The sequence below is a fragment of the Fringilla coelebs genome (genome assembly GCF_963513975.1).
Source record: "Fringilla coelebs genome assembly, chromosome: 15".
Classification (NCBI taxonomy): domain Eukaryota; kingdom Metazoa; phylum Chordata; class Aves; order Passeriformes; family Fringillidae; genus Fringilla; species Fringilla coelebs.
The window spans coordinates 9377611-9397451 of record NC_140041.1 but is presented as its reverse complement, the minus strand read 5'-3'; the positions used below and the strand labels follow the sequence as shown (position 1 = coordinate 9397451).

Below are 19841 nucleotides of genomic sequence, written 5' to 3'. Positions count from 1 at the left end.
GTGTTTTGCTTCAGTTCACTAATAAGCTTGTTAGGCATGTAATATCAAAACAGTCAATGAAAGTCACAAGAAAAGACTCCCTACAAAAAGAGCCACTATTTAAAATCACAGAATCATACAATTATTTGGGTTGAAAGGGCCCTCAAAGACATCCTGTTCCAACCCCCTGACATGAGCAGGGATGCTTTCCACTAGACCCAGTTGCTCCAATCCCTGTCCAACTTGACCTTGAACTTCCAGGGATGGGGCAGCCAAGCTTCTCTAGGCAACCTGTGCCAGGGCCTCACAACCCTCACAGATACCTCAGTTGCTGTTCAAGATGCACAGAGCTGTTTGCCTCCAAAAAATTACATTTCCAAAGATATATCCACAGCACTTAAAAGATTCTCTTCCTTTCTATTTGTATTTGCTTGGACAATAAGCAAATAAAAGCTTGTGGTTGCTGGGGGTTGCATCATTCATCCTTTAGACAGGCAATAAAGCAAGAGGGTGTTAAAAATCCTCCTGAAATGTGAATTTCTATGGCTCTTGTGCTGCCAGGAATGGCATTTCCAGGAGCAGATGTTTGGTAAACACCAGCCAGCCCCCCAGGCCATTGTGGGCCATCCCCAGGGTGGGGTCCCAGCACGGGGCACTCACGTAGTTGTCTCTGGCAGACCAGCCAGGGTAGAGCTGCATGTGGAGCTGCCGTTCCTTGCGAGCCAGTTCGTAGTACTTGGCCTGTTCCTCCCGGGACAGCGCGTGCCACTGCAAGGACAAACAGCAGTGAACATGGCCCTGCTGTCCCCTGCCAGCCCACCCCGCCCCAGGGCATACCCAGCCCCTGTGTTCATGGGATAAGAGCACCTGGATTTGAAGCAGATGCTTGTTATGTACTTAACAGCAGCTGTAAGGGACAGGGATGTGGCACTAGGTGATGACACTGGCCCCCTGAGCTCTTACCCTCCTGCCCAAGATCTGGTTGATGGCAGCGCTCTCTTTCAGGGTGCACTCGGCGATGACTTTCGCCCGCATTTCTTTCATATACAACATGAAAGCGTTCAGGGGCTTCTTAATAGTGGGCTTCTTGGCTTCCTTCTCTCTCTTTGGTTCTGGCTGAGGTTTCCTTGGGGGGACAAAAGGAGCGGCTGTCAGCATCAGAGCCAGCAGAAGACTCGACCCCAAAACAACCCAAGAGCACGAGTTAGGTGGGGGGCCCGGTATTTGCTCCTCAGATGCACAGCTCAGTGTCCATCCATCCATCCTCCCCCCGTGTGAGCACTGAGAGTGACAGATGAAATGGGTGCTAAAGGAGCTGCTGCCGCCAAGCCAGCACTTCCCACTCACATGTTTCGGTCGTAGTGCTCCATCTCTTGCTTGCCGGAGTGGGGCACGATGGCGGGGTGCGGGATGCCGGTGGTGTGCATGCCAGAGCCCAGCATCAGCGGGTGAGTGAACCTGCAACGGAGAGAGGGTGAGCCATGCCAGGAGGCTCCAGCAAACAGAGAGAGGGTGAGCCATGCCAGGAGGCTCCAACAAACAGAGAGCGGGTGAGCCGTGCCAGGAGGCTCCACAAACAGAGAGCGGGTGAGCCGTGCCGGGAGGGCTGCGCCAGGCTGGGACATGGCAGGGGCTGGGCAGCCTGGGCATCCCTCGAGTGCCAGGCAGCCCGGGCATCCCTCGAGTGCCAGGCAGCCAGGGCATCCCTCAGGGTGCCAGGCAGCCAGGGTGTTCCTCAGAGCACCAGGCAGCCAGGGTGTCCCTTGAGTGCCAGGCAGCCAGGGCGTCCCTCGGAGCACCAGGCAGCCAGGGCGTCCCTCGGAGCACCAGGCAGCCAGGGTGTTCCTCAGAGCACCAGGCAGCCAGGATGTCCCTTGAGTGCCAGGCAGCCAGGGCGTCCCTCGGAGCGCACTCTGATGTGGCGAAGCAGACAGAAAGCGAGGACATGGAAAGCACACAGTGCTGCCAGGCTGGCAGGGGCAGGCAGTGCCCACCAGCCCTGGGTCACCCTTGTGGCATGGCTGGTCAAGCTGTGGGTGTGTAGATGGAAGGGATCCGGTGCCACAACGAGGGAACCCGCCTGCAGCAGGAGCCGGCCTGGCTGAGATCAAGGGTGCTTTCACCCAGCAGTTTCAGCTACTCAACTCTCTATTGTTGCATTATCTCATTAGCACTGCAGAAAGGAACAACAAACTCAACCTGGGGTTTGGATGGGAAGAGATTAGGACCACCCCACACCTTTCTTTTAACAGAAATAGACTAAGTCTGAACATGAACCCAACAGCAACTCTAGGAGGTGCACCTTGCCTAAGCAATGCTCTCCACAACATGGGCTGAGATCATGAGAGGTCTCATTAGCTCTCAGGCTTCATTAGCTCTCTCCGGAGTTCTGGAGGATAATGCCAGCAAAGTCAGCTTTGCCAAGCTTGCCACTTTATGACTGCAGCTTGAGATGGCAGAATTGCCCATGGGAGATGAACTGTTCATTAGATATGCTGGCACGAAAAGAAAAGCTGTTTAATTTAATCCACCAGCACAGTCTGATCCTTATCTGACCAGGTGTACTTTCTCGGCTGCAGCAGTGCTGCTGCAAAATCCACCCCAAAATCCTGCAGGCAGGAGCTCAGGGAGGCTGCTGGGGCTCCACAGGGAACCGTTAGCTCCTCTTGCCTTCACTTTTGAAGCTGTGCATGGGTGATACCTTGCAAAAAAGGAGGGCTGGCAGCACTCCCTCCCCTCTTCTGCAAGGCTAAGGGGCTCCATGGATCAAGGGATGCATGGATCAAGTGTTGTACGGATCGAGGGTTGCATAGATCCAGGTTTCTGCATGGCTAAGGGCTCGCCTGAGCAAGGGTTTGCGTGGATTTCCTGTAGAAAATCTCCACTAACAGCTCTTCAGGACAACATGAAGCAGAAGCAAAAGCTGGTGTGGTCCTGGCGTCCCTACGGAACCAGGAGGGCTTGGCCCAGCAGCACGCCTGGAAGAGCCGGGCTCAGTGATTCCCATCCACAGGGGATGCACTTTGCTCACCCGAAGGCAGAAGCTGTGTTTGTATCTCACAGAAATGACTTGTCCTGATGGGAGGGCAGCAAATCACTGCCCCCTCCTGTCCTGCTTTTAAAGCTAAGACCAAGTAAACCAGATCCATCTCTGCAGAGCAAAGCAGTGGTGGCAGCAGGGACACATTCAGGGTTAGTGACACGGAGCAAAGTCCTGAGCAATGGATTCCACCCCATTTCCCAGTCTGAGCTGAAGGCTGGAGGTTTTGACTCTCTTTAGAGCTCTTCTGAATAAAACCCAACCGCTGTGCATCCTTCATCCTCAGTATTCCCCTGAGCACCCTCTGGAGCAGACACTGCCTAAAAGCGCCTTCTCTCCCCGTGGCTGTCCTGGGAGGGTGTGTGGCTGTCCCTGGGTGGCTGTGGTCTGCTGCAAGCTCCTGCTGCACAAACTGCAAGCTGCGTGACCAGCCGAGCTGCCCTGTCTGCCACAGCTGATACTCACCTGGAGAAAGAAGCCCCAGCAGAAAGCGCTGACGAGTACGGCTGTCTAAATCCACATGACGGGAGCGGATAGACAGACTGGCTCTGCCTGGGATCAGGAAGAAAGAGTCTATAAAGTATCCACAGCCACGTGGTGTTTCCTAAAGATCCCCTTCGCTAACGGGACTCGGAGCACTGATGCTCCTGGCTGGGTGGACACTCCATGTCCCTTAGGCTTGAGGGGCAGTGTGGGCTTTGGATGTTATTTTGAGAGAACCTGGGCCTTCCTACAAAGGCTGGATCCAGTTCTGACCCCCTCTGCCCCTGGTACAGACTAATCCTGCAGCTCCAAGTTTACCTGGTAACAATGCAAAGTGCAGAGGCGTGCTGAAAAATCAGGAGATGTTGATATTGCACAAAAGAAGTTGCTCAAAAGAGCACAGTGTGACAAAAAAAATTAAAAAATTAAAGCCTGCTCAGATTCTTTGCGTGGTGCATAAGAAGCTGCACCAGGAGGATAAATATAAGGAAAACTTCCTTACTGTGCAGTGACCAAGCACTGGACCAGGCTGATCAGAGAAGGTGTGGAGCCTCCCTCACTGGAGATATCCCAGGATTGTCTGGATGCAATCCTGTGCCATGTGCTCTGGAACAACTCTGCTTGAGCAGGGAGGTTGGACCAGGTGACCCTCTGTGGTCACTTCCAACTTTATCTACTCTGTGATGCTGTGATGCCCCAAGCACGGGAGACTCCTGGAGCCTGGAGAGAAGGTAGCTACCCTGCCTTTGTGCTTCAGGAATGCTCTGATTTCCTCAGCACACCCTTTTAAGGACATCCATTAGTCTTAAAGAAGCCAAAATCTCAGTCCTGCATTCTTTTTGAAAGCTGTTTAATACTGGGGACCAGACATGTATCAGACCTGGGGCTGAAAATTATTTTTGAGATAGTAAAATAACTATGCAGGAAGTTCCTTCTTGTTCCCAGCAAGGGAACCCCCGCATTTTCATATGGAAATAGCTCAAAAATACCTTGGATTGTTCTGCAAACCTGCCAAAAGAGGCTCCTAGCCTAAAACTGCACATGGAGATCACAAAGTTACAGAATGGTTTAGGTTGGAAGGGACCTTAAAATCACAGAATGGTTTAGGTTGGAAGGGACCTTAAAGCTCATCTCACTCCAACCCACCCTGCCATAAGCAGGGACATCTCCCACTAGACCAGGGTGCTCCAAGCCCCATCCCACTTAGCCTGGAACACTCCCAGGGATGGGGCACAATGGGGCGCTCACAACTGTGCTGGTACTCGAGCTCCTCTGGGCAGGCTGCACAGAGCTGTACCTAAACCCCAGACCAGCTATTTTCAGCTCTAATGATGAAAAAAATCCACCAGAAGTCCATTATCATCAGTGTGGTGAACTGTGAAGGACCCAAGCTTTTTGGGGGCTAAAGAGAAGTTTCTCTCCTGAAGAGGAATAATGTCAGCGGGGCAGCATCAGACCCCTGAGCTGCGCTGGGCAGGAAGGAGGCTCCCGTTCCTGCTGCTGTCTGAAATCCTCCTGGCTGGACTGAAATCTGTGGGATGTGTCTGCAGGAAAGGCAGCCAGGGCTGTTTACACCCTGGCAGGCAGGAGCCCTCTCCGACCCCTCAGATGTCAGGGGTATAAACACACCAACAAACAGCCCAGCACGGGAAACCCAAACAGCCTTTGAAGGTGGAGGCGGCTGCCCCAGGGCTGAGAAAACACTTGGAGCTCATCCAGAAGCGACCTGGGTTACTCCAGGGGCTGGGGTATTGGGATGGGAATGGAGTTGGGCATTTGCAGCTTCATCCAAAGTCCCTCTGACATGAAAATTAATGCAACTGCAAAATCAATCCCTGATGGTTGTGAGTGCATGATTACAGCCCATATAATGGAATTACTGGGCTGGGTTGGAAGGGACCTTAAAGCCCATCTCATTCCAAGCTCCTGCCATGGGCAGGAACATCTTCCACCAGATCCAGCTGCTCCAAGCCCTGTCCAACCTGACCATGAACACCTACAGGGATGGGGCAGCTGCAATGTCTCTGGGCAACCTGCGCCAGGGCCTCACCACCCTCTGCTAACATCTGATCTAACTTTCCTCTTTAAGTTCAAAACTGTTCTCCCTTGTCCTATCCCTATCTGCCCATATAAAAAGTGCCTCTCCCTCTTTTTCATAAGCTACTTCTAGCTACAGGAAGGGGCCTCCCTGGAAACTTCTCCAGGCTGAATAACCCCAGCTCTCTCAGCCTGTTTCCAGAGGATCACCTGGTGATGGGAGGGTGGCTCAGGGAAAGGCTGTGGGATGGTGCAGAGGCTGCCATGGCACCACTGAGCTCGGCCCCGGGCACAGGTGAGTGACACGATTTGCAGGTTCCTGGCTAATGTTTACTGCCAGGCTCCCATAAGCAAAACTCACTGGACTGGACTCCTGGAAGCTTTTATCTGACTCTCATCCCAGCTTAATTACAGAGAGAGTGATTGCAGCTCCTCCTCCTGAAGCGCTTGGTGAGAACAAAACCAGGCCCAGCTCCTGCCTGCCAGCTTGTGGAGGAAGAGTTGCTTCCCATGTGCGGCTGCCCTGGGCTGGCAGCTGACTTGGTGGCACCAGCACAACCATGGAATCCTGTAATGGTTTGGGTTGGGAGAAGCCTTAAAGATCATCCAGTTCCAATGCCCTGCCATGGGCAGGGACACGTTCCTCTAGCCCAGGGTGCTCAAGATCCCATCCAGCCTGGTCTTGAACACTTCCAGGGATGGGGCAGCCACAGCTCCTCTGGGATGCAGCCCTGGCACGACCATCCCCAGCACACCATGCCTGGCACACAGCCCCTGGATGCTGCCATGAACCTTCACTGCTCCTGCACCCACCCACAGCAGTGTGCTGAGCCTCAGCTGAGGACTGGGCGCTCCACAAGTGGGGCTGGGGCTCTTCCACACATTTCAGGCAAGGAAAAGAACGAGCAAAACTCTATTAGACACACGTGCCTCAAGGTGCTGCTCTCTGCCTGTCAGGCCCTTTGCTGCTTTGCCATATCTGCTCTATTAATGAAGCCATTAATGAAGACATCTGATGAGACTGCAGGAGGATGCCAAACCCCACGGATGCTGGAGCAGCTCTCAGCCATGAAAGCTCTCTCTACCACCAAGTGCTCCACAAAATCTTTATTAAAAAACAGACTGCTCTCCCTTCACGAGCCCAGGGCTGTTTGAACAGCATCATCCTAACCCAGGAGTGGACCTTCCATTTGACAGACAGGCTCCTTTCTCCCCACTCCAACTGTTTCTTTCATGTTACAGCAGAGTCACCCCTGTCCTTGTTTTTCCTAAGGATGAATCACATCATATGAGGAATTAAATCATCACCCAAGAGTAGCAGATTTAGCACAGAAGGCAAAATGTAATCTCTTTGAAGCCAGACTCTGTATCAAAGGCCTTTCTCTGTTTCCTTGTGGTTAAATATCTGGAACATGAAATTCATAAACAAAACAAAGCAAAAGCTAACATTTTACTTGTGCTTTAAGAAGCTTCCCCTTTCCCACCCTGCAATAGGTTCTTGTACCTGAAGCTCTCTGCTGGGCTTTGCCAGGGTTTTATCCACTGGCACTGGGGGAATCTGGCCACTGTTCCTGTGATCACCACCCTGCACCCTCTCCTCATCCCAGCAACCCTGAATTGCCACCTGCAGCCACCAGTCTCCCTGCCAGCCTCTGCCATGTCCCTGCATCATCACCAGGGATTAAATATTAACCTGAGGAGTGATGATGCCCACATGGCAGCACCTGCCAGACCCGCTCTCTCAGTGTGCTCATGGTCACGGGGACAAAAGCCAGTGGCAGTGACCACAGAGAACACACTGGTGTATTTTTAACTTGTGTCCCCAGGGCAGGTTTACCAGCAGGCTGTGCTTTGCAGGATGCTCTGCAGGGCTGGCCCATGCAGGGGGTACATTTTGGGAGGGCTCCAGCTCACAGCCTCTCCTTTCCCATGCCTGCTGGGGCAGTGCCTACCAGCTGGCCAGGCTGTGGGTACCAGGGTTGCTTCCTGGCAGGTCTCTGCCGTGATGTACTTCTTCCCTGTGTGTCAGATCCTAAGAAACACCAGGGCCTGGCAGATGGAGCATCCCACGGGAATACTCCACACTGGCGGTGTGCTCAGGGAAAGCACTGTTTGTGCCGAAAAGTCCAGTGAGGGAGAAAATTACCTCCTACTCAAAAAAGAGACTTTTGCTGGGATTAGGAGGGGTGGGTAGGAAGCTCTCTCTGGGTTCCCTAATCCACACAGACAGATGTATAGCAGGAGGCAGTTCTGGATTGGGCAGCTTGTAACCCCTCTCCAGGGATGCCTCAGCCAGGACGAGGCCTTCAGCCTCTGCACGGGTCTGCTCCACCTCCGAGACAGACAGGGCTGGATTCTCCTCCCTCTTCACAGAGCACACAGGAGGGGAGAAGCTGGGGAAGGCACCGTGGAGGTCATGGAGAGCAGCAGCAGTGGTGGGGCTGGCTCAGTGACCCGTCCCTCACTCACCATCCCATCGACGGCGTGATCTGCCCCACTCCTCCGGGGGGCAGGGGGTAGAAACCAGGGATGTCTGAGGTCTGGGAAGGACGGTGCACTCCTGGAAGAAGGGAGAAGGAGAGGAGTTGAACATGGCACTGCACTCCCTGGGTGACCCAGATCACTCCCAGCCCTTGTGGACAGCCACAGGAAATGGCCATCTGCAAGTGGCAGCATGGTGTTCCCTGTGCTTCTCTCTGTGGGGATGTGGTGGCTCATCCACATTGCTGCAAAATCACAAACATAAGGGGGGGGTGGAGGAGACATCTTGCTCTTGCACAAGCATCACAGCTGCTCCAGGCCACCCTGAGGCCAAGGAGCACCGAGCTTTGGTAAGGATTTGGCTGTTCCAGGCATCCCTCTGCCTTTCCCAGAGAGCCCACGCAGGTGCCCAGTGGATGGTCAAAGCCGTTCCTGTGCTCCCTCTCCATCAGTCATCTGCAGGACCCCCCGTGAGCAGGCAGTGGGGATGTTCCAGCAGGCATCACTTCCAACTTAATTTTAAGCAATTTGAGTTCAAAACAATTGTTCTGCAGTTCTGTGGGTGCCAAGGAGCTATGGAGGTGGGTATGGTGCCAGCTGGGAATTCACCCTTTGCATGGGGAATCCCTGTGTGATCTTCAAAGCTGCTGGCACAGCAGCATGGCCAGGGGACACAGCCACAGCACTGCTCCCTTCCTAGCTGGGCTGGAAAACATCCTGTGCTGCCTGGGGCTGCGGGTGGGACTCAGACAACCACGGTGCTGCTGGCAAAACCAGCCTCCAGCTGACCCCTGGACTGGGAAACTGGAGAGGTGCTGGGGCTGAGCTCTGATAGCAGCCTGGTGTAGTGGTGGCTGCTGTTGAGCCTCAGACAAAAACTGGGAACAGAGATTATCCAGCGGCCATCCTGGGTGATAAACACATGGACTAAACTGGTGATGAGCTGCAAGCAGTTGCAACTGGGTTTTTCTCCTAGGTGTTTGAATGATGCCTTATTAATTAGGAATGATACCAAGTGATTCTAAGCATTTTATTAGGAGTCAGCTAAAATAAATATCTAACTGACCTGACAGGAATATACAACCTAGTAGGAGATTTCCTTCAAGTGGGACTCAGTGGCCCATGGAGGGTCAAACAAAACCAGGCCTGCAACAAGGCAGCTGATGGAACATCCTCAGATCTGCAGCCCCAACAAGAGGAGTTGCATAAGTCAGAGCACAAGTTATTCTTGCTGGCCCAGTGGTTGGGCCACCAGCCACTGACTCAGAATTCCTGCTTCTATTTCCTGGTCTGCGTGTCCTTGGGCTACTCTGAGAAACTTTAAAGGGATGCTGGGAGAATGAGTATGAGAATGCCTCTCAAGCACTTACACTGGGTGATAATGGAAGCTGTTTCAGTGATGAAAACAGAGATGGGGCACATCCCCAGGATGTGCACAGGAGAAAACCCTCACCCCAGCAGTGTAGGCATGGGGCATGTGTGATCACAGCTGCACCACAAAGGCAGCTGAGCATTCTGGGCTGAGCCTTTCCTTGAATTGCACAAGGGGGGTCTCTGGGACAAACAGACTCCCTGTGTCTGTAGAAGTACAGGCTAAATGGGAAGGGGAGACTGGACAGTGCCTGCACTGAGGGCCAGGTGGGCAGCCCAAGGACAGTGTCCTAGAATGACTGACCCACTGCAGAACTGAGTGCTCAGAGACTGCTCCAGTGCCAGCTGTAGCCTCCACAGAGGGATACAACCAGCTCTGCCCTTGGGTGAGCTGCTTTTGTACCACTTAAGGTTTCCCAGGCTGACAGTGAGTCCCAGGAGGCAGCTCACAGGGAACAGCTCCTGGAGGGACAGAGCTCTGCCAGGGGCAGCAAAGGCAGCGTGGGGAAGGTGTGCTGGGCTGCCTTCCTGCACACTTTCTCTCAGACTCAACTCATTACCTGAGCTTTTAGTGGGTTCATTTTGTTAACTCTTTCTATTTTTCTGCTGAATTTATTATGCTCTGATGGCTGACAAGCAGTGTGCTGCCTAGAAGACACCCAGGATGTGCCTGGGTATCCCTTACACCAGACCTAAATCCTACCCATCAGCATCCCTAATGAGTCCAGAATGTGACCTCCAGACCTAAACCCTACCATCAGCATCCCTGATGAGTCCAGAGTGTGGCCTCTAGGTTCAGACCAGGGATTATTCGGTGGGTCCTCCAGCCAAGAGCATCCTCAATAACCCATTGTTTAATCAGTGATGTTAACTTGGTGAAGCTGATGCCTCTGGGACCATTTGGATCACTCCTGGCTGGAGGCCTTTGCTCAAATCACAACAGTTGGTTTTGTGCCTCTGTTTTGGCACTGCCCTCCTTCCTGAATGCAGTTTGACACAGAACTGTCAGTTTGCTTGCCTTCCCATGAAATCAAGCCCAGGTTTGTGTAAAAAACTGGGTAATCTGAACAGATGTTCTGCACCGAGGTAAGGCTGAGAAAAGTTTGATTTTACACTCAGTTTGCCAGGAACCCATGAAGAATGCTGGAATGATGGACTGGGGTGAATTCCTCAACACATACTTGTATTTACAGTTTATTTTAGAGGGTTTAACCTCAACATACTGTACTTTCCTCTATGGCCTCATGAGCCAATTGACACAGCCTGGGCTCACACAGGAACACAAAAAGCCAAACCAGGTGGCAACCACATAACATGTGGCTACGGGGACACACATGTCACAGTCCAGTCAGCTATCAGACACCAATCCCGTTTAGTCAAAATATTTCCTGTTTCAAGCATTTATTTTCTCAAAATGACAACCTGACAACACTTTGGGTATGAGTCAAAGGAAAGATTACTTTCCATTTTCTGGTTGACTCTTGTGCATTATCGTGCAGGCTCTGGTGTGGTCTCAAGGTGCAGGACAGCTTGTACAGAGAACTGAGCACACTCCATCAGCAAGGCTGGCACTTTTGGTGTCAAACTGCTCCCAGCCAGATCCCAAAGCATTGCCAATACACTAAACAACCTCCTCCTGCTAAACAATGTCCCAGCTGACCAAAGGTCCTGATTTTCCTCTTTGATTTGGCAGCAGGGAGGTGCCAGCCCAGCCTCAGGCTGGAAGGTGCTGATCTGCAGCTGTGCCCCCCTCCCAGCACAGAGGTCCCAGTGGTGACATTACCTTGTTTCTGGCTGATGTCAGCAGGCAGGTGGGGGGAGTGGGAGCCGTGGCTGAAGTGCTCGTTGCTGTAGGGCATGAGCGGGGTGAGCGGGTGCACTCCGTGCGACGGCTGCACCACGGGAACTTTGTTGGACTGCAAGACACAACCATGGAGAGGACTCAGAAATCATCAGGATCCACCAGCAAGGACAGCCAGTGCCCTCTGCAGTCCTGCTGTTGCCAGCAAGGCTGGGAATAACAAAAAACACTGCACAAACACTAAACAAATTACTAAACAAACACTGCAGCATCCTGCAAAAAAACCCAAAAGCCAATCCATAAACCAAGCAGGGAAAACAGCTGGAGATGATTTCTTGGATAAGTGGAAAATAGATCAAACCAGCTTGAAGTTTTCAAAGCTCTGAACTTTTTTCCATTCAATTCCAGTATCTTTTACTCCAGGATGAATGCTCCAAGTCTGTTACCCAATGCAAAGCTCTTGTTCTCTGTTCTGGACTACCACAGGGTCTAAATCTGGACTTTCACAGCGAATCCTTCATATTCACTGTGAAATTCATGTCTGGGCTTTCTTAATCAGGGCTGTCATGCAAGGACAGACACAGGATCACAGATTCATTTAGGTTGGAAAAGACTTTATAGAGATCATCAAGTCCAGCCATTAACCCAGCACTGCGAAGGCCACCATTAAACGCTGAGGGTAATGTCTTTGAAAACAGGACATGGTCACCAGTTAGCCTTTGGGCCAAAATCCCTGTTGGACTGAGCCCCAGTGCTGGAGAAGGACCAGAGGGAGCTGAGGTAATGCTGGAGATGCAGAAAATCCAGGAAAAGTAAGCAAAGAAAAATCTGTCTCCTCTTGTAGCTGCTCTCGGTTACGTGCAGCACGGCTGTCGGAGCCCAACACCTTGGGAAAGGCCCTTTTTGGTGAACACAACAGCAAGTCCTCCTGTGTGCTGGAGCAGAGAGAGGGGAGCCTGTTTGGGAGAGCTGCACGGCTGTGAGGAGCACACACACACACACACACACACACACACACACACACACACACGCTGCCTTCCACGCAGCCTCCTCGCCTCGAGCGTCTCGTGCCGTTTCCTACATGCCCAGTTTCGCCCGTGGTTGCCTTTAAATCCACACTGACTTCACCTCGGTGGTGGAATGTTAGGATTTGTCCCAGATAAATCCACGGGAGGAACCAGGACTAACAGCACTCCAGAACAGGGTCAGTTTGGGAACGGAGCAGGTCAGACAGCTCTCCAGGGACGAGGAGCTGGGCATGCCAGCCAGTTTTCATCAGTCTCATTGGGATGTCTACAGATGATTTGCTGTGTGACTTTAGACAAGTCATTTAGGGTCCCTGGACTCAACTCACTGGTGCCTTCCACTTTGGTAATGATTTTGCTCAGGCAGAATGAGCACGAAGCTCTGGCTGGCTTTGGAGGGAGGCACAGACAGTGGCTCTGATCAACCTGTCCTGGATCCATCCTGGCTGCTCCAAGTGAACTGAGAGCCCTGGGCAAGTCCTGTGTTTTGCATCTCTGCTCTGAGGAGGAAACCCATGAAGCGGAAAGCAGACCGATGAGACGCTGCTTTACATCTGCCTTTCCCACAAAGGTTTGCTCATGCAAATAAAAACCAAGAGGCACGCAGGTTTGCATTTGAGAATGAATGAAAACCCTAATTCCTGGTGCTTAACAGGTGTAGATTTACTGCACACAGTGGGGTACTGGGAATGTAATCCCCCTTCCCAGCACAAACTGGTGTGGCACAGGCGTTCCTGTCCTGCAGCAGGGCCATGGGTTATGTGGTTTTCCCATTGAGAGCAGCACTGGGCTGGTTCCTGCTTAGTTAAACACATGCTTGGAGCTCTGAGCTCTTTCTATTCTCAGCCATGAAATGAGATGAAGAAGAGCTTTTCAGTGATATTTCTATAATTAGCTATGGTTTAGCTTATTTCAGAGCCACAAAGCCTAAATGAGGGATATGCAGTTCTACGTGTACATTCTAACACGACACTGGAGCAGAACAAGCTCAATGTTGAGCTGTTTTGAAAACCTCAACTCAAGCGCTTCTTCTGTTCAAAGCAGGGCAGATCTTTCTTTCCCATTTGCCTCATGCCTGATCCAAAGCACAGCACCATGCAGCAGCCAGCCTGGCTGCCTGATAACTGTGAGCAGCTTCCAGAGCAATGACAGGAGACACAGACCACTCCAAAGGCAGATGAACTGCTCTGAGGCTGATCTGGGAAAAGCAGGGAGTACACGTGGTTAGAGTAAAGCATGGACTCTCCTCCTTCCCACCAAAGCAGAACATGGAAGTGTTCAAGGCCAGGTTGACTGGGCCTAGAGCTGGTCTAATGGAAGGTGTCCCTGCCCACGGCAGAGGATTGGAAAGAGCTGATTTTTAAGGTCCCTTCCAACCCAAACCATTCTGAGATTCAATGGTTCAGTGGTAACTTGCTGGTACAACAAGACTTGTAGCTCAATTACTCAGTTTTTCCTTTAGTTCAGATGGAAAACAACATGCTGCACCAGTAAGAAGAGCTGCCTTCCCCATGACCCTTCTACATTTGCCCTTGCCTCACTCAAAAACTTCTCTACTCTCTAAAGCCATAAAGATCTGGTGGGGAAGAATGGCCAGCAAGGAGACAAGAAAAATTTCTGCAAGGGGCTGTTTCTCTCCCTATCCACTTCCTCCATTAGGGAGTTTTTTACAGGAACCCATCTCCCAAAATTAAGGGAAGAAGGAAATGCTGCACAAAAATGTGGAGAAATAGAGAAAAACTCCATGTTGATCCTGGTTCAAAGACTGCAGCTGCCAATGGTTGTGGCCCATGGCCATGACTGCAGCTTCTGGTCTTCCCCAGCTGCACCATGAAACCACACCTGGCTTACAGAAATCCATATGCCAGAGAAATGGGATCAATTCCCTGTTTTCTGCAAGGTCTAGATTGTGTTCCTGCAAATCAGCTGCAGCACATGAACCTTGAAGAGGTTTTTCAAAGCCAGGACTCAGCAACTGACAATGCTTTGTGCCATAAAGTTGCCCTGATGTAAATGTTTTCTCCCAAGAGGATTGACTTGACACGAGGGCAGTGGTTTGTGTTCTCTCAGGAGGTCCCCTGGGAGGACAGTGGGTGCTGCTGCTCAGGACATCACAGGGACGTGCTGTGGTTTGCTAAAACATCTTATTTTGTCTCCTAGGTTTCAACACAGCCCAGAGCTGCAGTGACAGAGCTGCTCACCATCCAACCACCAAAAATAACACTGCTGGTGCCAAACATCATGGCCCCTACACCGATGTGTCACCTCCTGTCCTTCAGCAGCCATGGGGGGACCTGAAGGGGCTGCAGGGACAGCTTTGCCTCTCCTCTTCCAGCACAGCCCCTTGGGGACAGGCTGGGGAAGGAGCTGTGCAGCCATGACCTCGTGCAGAAATGAGGAGACACATTTACAGAATGCAGAATGGCATTTCCAGAGGGGAGGGAGCAGCAGGATGGGGTTTGCAATCCTGGAGGGCTTTTTCCCCCCTCTCAAATTTGCTAAACTGCAGCTCTGCTGAGTGCCCAGCTCCCCTGTGAGTACTGTCCCCTCCTCCCCTGTGTGCTGGGGCAGGCACTGATGCTGCAGTACCTCCCCCTCCCAGCACCAACCATCCCACCAACCCCCCTGAAAATGACTGAAAAACCCAATGCTATGAGGGAAGAAGATCCCTCCTGGAAGCCAAGATGTGACTTTAATAACCAGAGGTGATTGGAGGAGCAAAGAGAAAAGACAGTAGCATTAATTATAAAGAAAGATTAATTGTTGGCAAGGCAAAATTAGATCTTCCCAGTCAAGCCTGGGTGTGTGATTGTGCTGGGATCTCAAGGCCAGACAGAAAACTGTGTCCTCTGAGCACATGCAAACCCAGGATCTCGCATATGAGGATCACCCTCACCACCGGAGTTTCAGTGTATCTGGGCTCCAAGGAGCCTGACCAGGCTCAAGATCCTTTGCCTTTGCTCCCATTCTCCATCACACATGCTCTGGCCACAGGAAGCAGTGGGGTTATACAAGCTGCTGGGATGCTGCTGGTTGATCAGAACTATAAATGATTTTAATCAAAACGTGGGGTTTTCACTAGAGAATGGTATGAGATTATAATCAAACATTTTCTGGAGAGCACCTTGTGTTAGCAAGTATTTAAATTCATTTTTTAAAGACCTATCTATTTAGTCATGACATGCTAAAAATGACTAAAGTTTTACTTTGCTGGTTTGATGGAGGATTTTTCTGTTAAGCTTTAAAGCTAACCTTAGAAAAATGTAGCACAGAAGGCCAAGAGTCAAAATTTGAGTGAAATGATCAAACTAACAAATTTCCATGGCTGAGTTCTGAAAATATTGTAGAAAAAAAAAAAAATTTTTTTTTTCTGCTTGGATCTGTTTAGGAAAAGAAACAAATGAAAAAAAAAGGAGGATGTTTTGTAACCTGTGAAAAGTATTCCTTGCTACAACTGAACACAGCTATTAAAAGTAGAAGTGGTCACACCACCCTGCCTGGGGGCTGCTGAGGATCCCAACATCCCACCAGTGCTGGGCTCCACTGCTGCTTTTATGGAGGTGGAATGACTTTAAGTAAATTTCTGTAGAAGACAATTCAGAACTAAAATAAAGTAGTTTAACTCTACTGCCCTTTCCAATAGTGAAAAATGTAACATTTCACGCTGTTTAATTTCCTCTGGGGATGTGACTTCAAGGGGCGCTGTGCTCCCCATGGGGGATACCAGGGTGCTGCCTGCCTTGCACAAACCACAGCTCCCAGAACATCAGCCCAAGAGCTCAAACTGCTGGAAAACCCTGCACTGGGGGAGCCACTGTCTACCCATGGGTGCACAGGAGCCTGCAGGGAGAGGAAAGCCCCACAACCCTTCTGTGACCCTTGGAGCTGGTGGCCCATGACCCTGGCTGTGCTAGGGAAGGCTGGAGCAGGCTGCAGGGAGCAGGAGCAGCAGGAGCAGCAGGAGCAGCAGGAGCAGCAGGAGCAGCAGGAGCAGCAGGAGCAGCAGGAGCAGCAGGAGCTGGTGGCCAGGGCGAGCGCTGTGGTTTCCAGCCTCGCTGGGGAGCCGAGCCGCAGTCAGGTGAAATTACTCACATCACTTTCAAATTTTCCCATGTTGCCAGCCCCAAAGACTGAAATGAAGAGCTGTGGGCCAGCCCAGCAGTGGCCTGTGTGTAGCAAAGGGCCTGGGCAAGAGAAGGGAGATGGGGCTGGCAGCTGTGCCGTGCTGGTGGCCATCGCCACCGTGGCAGAGGGGGGTTTAGGCAGTCCCAGAGCCCTGTGTCACTGGCTGAGCTGTGTGTCTGGCTGCTGGGAGCATCCCCCAAGGCTGCTCTCAGCTCAGATGAGCTCTGAGCAGGTCCCTGTGCTCGCCTGCCCTGCGTGGGTGCCTGGGTGCAGCACAGGAGCTGCAGGCTGCAGTCCAGCCCCGAGCTGCCCCGTACGTGTTTGCTTTGACATCACTTCTCAGAGAGAGTGAGATGAGTCGACGTGTCGACTGTGAAAAACAAAACCTACCAAGGTTTGCTGCTGATGATTCAATGAGGAATTAATTCCTCTTCACTGCAAAATTAGTCATCGTGCCACACAAAGAAAGGTATAAGGTCAGGCTGCACCAAGCATGCACTGCTGCTGGGGAAGCGATCTGTGACCAGGGGTACTGTGCCTTTTGCTCTTTATCCTCCAATCAATCCAAATTAGCAAAGGATTAGGGATGGACTGGGGACATTAGTCCAGCTTGGATGAGGCCCTGGGCAGCCTGCTCCAGTGGAAGGTGTCTCTGCCCATGGCAGGTGAGTTAGAGCTGGACGATCTCTAAGGTTCCTTCCAACCCAAACCATCCTGTGACTGATGATTAAGGACATTATCAGGCACATCCCACAGCATCAGATGCCAGGAGGGCTTCCAGGAGGATTCCCAAGAGAATGTTGGGGCACCAGAGCCCATGACTCAAAGCCAGCTCTGCACACTCTAAGTTCTGGTAACACCTCCCAGCTCAGGGCCCCAGCCTGTGTCAGCAGACACCTTGGCCCCTCGTTTCCCCGTGGTGTTACAGCAGGAGATGCTGTGATGAAAGATCCCCCCAAGGAGCCACTGCAGACTGTTTTTGGCACTGGCTGCATGTGCCGGGGCTGGAGCAGCCCGCAGGCAAAGGCAGCACTGACTCATTTCTCAGCTCAGCACACTTTTTTCTCTTTTCTCACTTTTGCTGCAGTCCCAGTGCCCCAGCCCGCTGCCGCAGAGGAAAGGAAACAGGGAAAGTTAAAGCCACCCATGCTCAGGCACTGCCCTCATCCAGCCCTGCACCCCTCCAGCAGAGACAAATTTTGGCTGCAGCAGCAGCAGCATCTCCCTGGGCACTGCACAGGTCAACCAGCTTGGCTGTGGCACAGAGAGCTGGATCTGGTTCTTACCCCCAGCACAACCAAGGGCTCCTCCAGAGACCTCATCCCCAAGACCAGAAGAGTCCCACTGCCCTGTGCATCCTCTGCTGGCCCTGACGTGCTTATGAGCAGCAGTCAGATGGAGAGGAAAGGAATAATTTCCAGTTATTAATTCTTGCCTCAGTTCTGCATATGAATTGCAACAAGGAGCTGATTGGTTTAAGAGACATCATATATCCAGGCAAATGCTGTCTTGGCTCAGATTTTTATCCAAACATTGCCCTCACTCTGGTTTTTATCCTTGCACTCTACATTTTGTGGTTGATGGAGCATTAATTTTCTCAACTCTTCCATTTCTCCCTGTTTTCTTTCAGGTTCTTTAAAATCCAGCTCTGCTTTGTAAATGCTGATGAGGCACCTGGGTAGCCCTGATCTTCTTTGCTCATTCCAGGGGATGTGCTTGCCTCAGTGGCCAAACTCAGCTCCCCTGATCCTGATTCCCCTGTGAGTGGGATGTGCATCAGAGAAGAGCTCCCTGGCATTTCACACCCAGCACTCAGAGGGATGACCAAGCTCCAGACACGACAGGGACAAATCACAGAATCACAGAACAGTCTGGGTTGGAAGGGACCCTAAAGGGAATACAGTCACAACCCCCTGCCACAGGCAGATAGATCCCACCCACTAGCCCATGCTGCTCAGGGCCCCATCCAACCTGCCCTTGAGCACTTACAGCGATGGGGGAAATACAGGGAAAGAACTTAAAAACCTTCCAAAATTTCTCAGTGCTGCTGCTGGTTTCTGGTTTTAAGCAATGATGGTTATTATTTTTCAGTCAAACTCTGCAGGGGAAATAAGCTGAGTTTTTCACCATTTACGGGCACAGGAAGAGCTGTTTCACTTTTCAAGTATTTATCTTCTAAGAGAAAGATGTAGGTGGTTCTTCCTGAAAATTTAAAAATTAAAAAAGGCATGGAAAAATAAAGATGAAAAGTCCCTCTCAGAGGTTGCTCTCTTAGGGTGACAGGGGACAAGTGTGGAGGCAGCTACACCACATACCAGAGGGGTGGAAGCCTCAAAAAGTGGAATTTAGACATCACCACGCAATGTTTACAGTTCCATTCAGCAGAAGAGCCACCTCCCTCCAATGCCTCCTCAAACCTGCAGGAAGTGCCCTCATGCAATGCTTGGGAAATGCTCCTGCTGTGATGTTCAAAGCATCTGCTCAGGAGGGGATAGTGACCCCCCCTGCAGTCCCAATGTGCCACTGCCACAAAAGGCAGCGGTGCCATTTGGCTGCATGGAACCAAAATGCTGGGGCAATATAACCCAGGGGCTACACTGCAGCACCAAACCCTGCCTGTCTCTCCCAAAAACCATAAATTTAATTCTGGGGCTACATCAACCCCCAGCTTGTTCTGAAACATCCATCCCTCTTATTGGCTCTCTGGTGTTCTGGGCTACACAGAAAAAAAAAAAACAACTCTGTCCCCATCGTGCCCTGTGGTTCTGAGAATTTGAATCAGAACTTGCAAACCCTGGAGTTACCGGTAACGCTTGGGGCTGTGAATGCAAAGGCTCCCATTTGACCTGTGGAGCCTGATAGTATCTGACCTCCTTTATTTCACTCCACTTCTCAAAGGCAAGCAGCTGGTCCAGTACCCAGAATTAATCAGGAAAATGTCCAAGAGGGCAAGGGAGGAAAGCAAAACAAAAATATGTCACAGAGGCAAGGCTTGCCCTGTGGGCAGGCTTGAGACATCATTTCCCGAAGGACCAGGGTGTCACTCTCCATTGCCTGGCAGTACTAGGGCCAGCCAAACCTCAGGGTGCAAAGGTTTGGTGAAACACTGATGGTCTGCACTGTGAGAGCCCTGTTGTGATCCCTGCTGCTGCTAGTTTCATGGATTTTCTCCTGCTTTGAAAAGCCGTTTGCAAACCCCAGCCCCAGCTCCGTGCTGGATCTGAACTGAGCAGGCTTTGGCATCTGGCTGTCACCTCCCTAGATATTGGGAAGAAATTATTCTCTCTAAGGGTGGTGAGGCACTGGCACCAGTTTCCCAGAGAAACTGTGGCTGCCCCATACCCCAGAAACGTTCCAGGCCAGGCTGGATGGGGCTCGCAGCAAGCTGCTCTAGTGGACAGTGTCCCTGCCCACGGCAGGGGAGGTGGAACGAGATGGCCTTTAAGGTCCCTTCCAGCCCAAACCATTCTGTGATTCTAAGATCCCTCCTCTCCAGGGA

The 19841-nt window shown here is 51.6% G+C and overlaps 1 protein-coding gene across 1 annotated transcript in view; it reads right to left on the bottom strand.

The window, feature by feature from the left end:
• TCF7 (transcription factor 7) overlaps positions 1 to 19841 on the bottom strand; it is a 67085-nt gene that overhangs the window by 5925 nt on the left and 41319 nt on the right. Inside the window, exons 4-8 of the mRNA XM_084215839.1 lie at positions 11175 to 11307; positions 8009 to 8099; positions 1327 to 1437; positions 943 to 1105; positions 640 to 747 (exon numbers count right to left, since the gene is read on the bottom strand). Of these exons, the coding sequence (XP_084071965.1) occupies positions 640 to 747; positions 943 to 1105; positions 1327 to 1437; positions 8009 to 8099; positions 11175 to 11307 (606 nt within the window). The remainder of the gene's footprint in view (positions 1 to 639; positions 748 to 942; positions 1106 to 1326; positions 1438 to 8008; positions 8100 to 11174; positions 11308 to 19841) is intronic.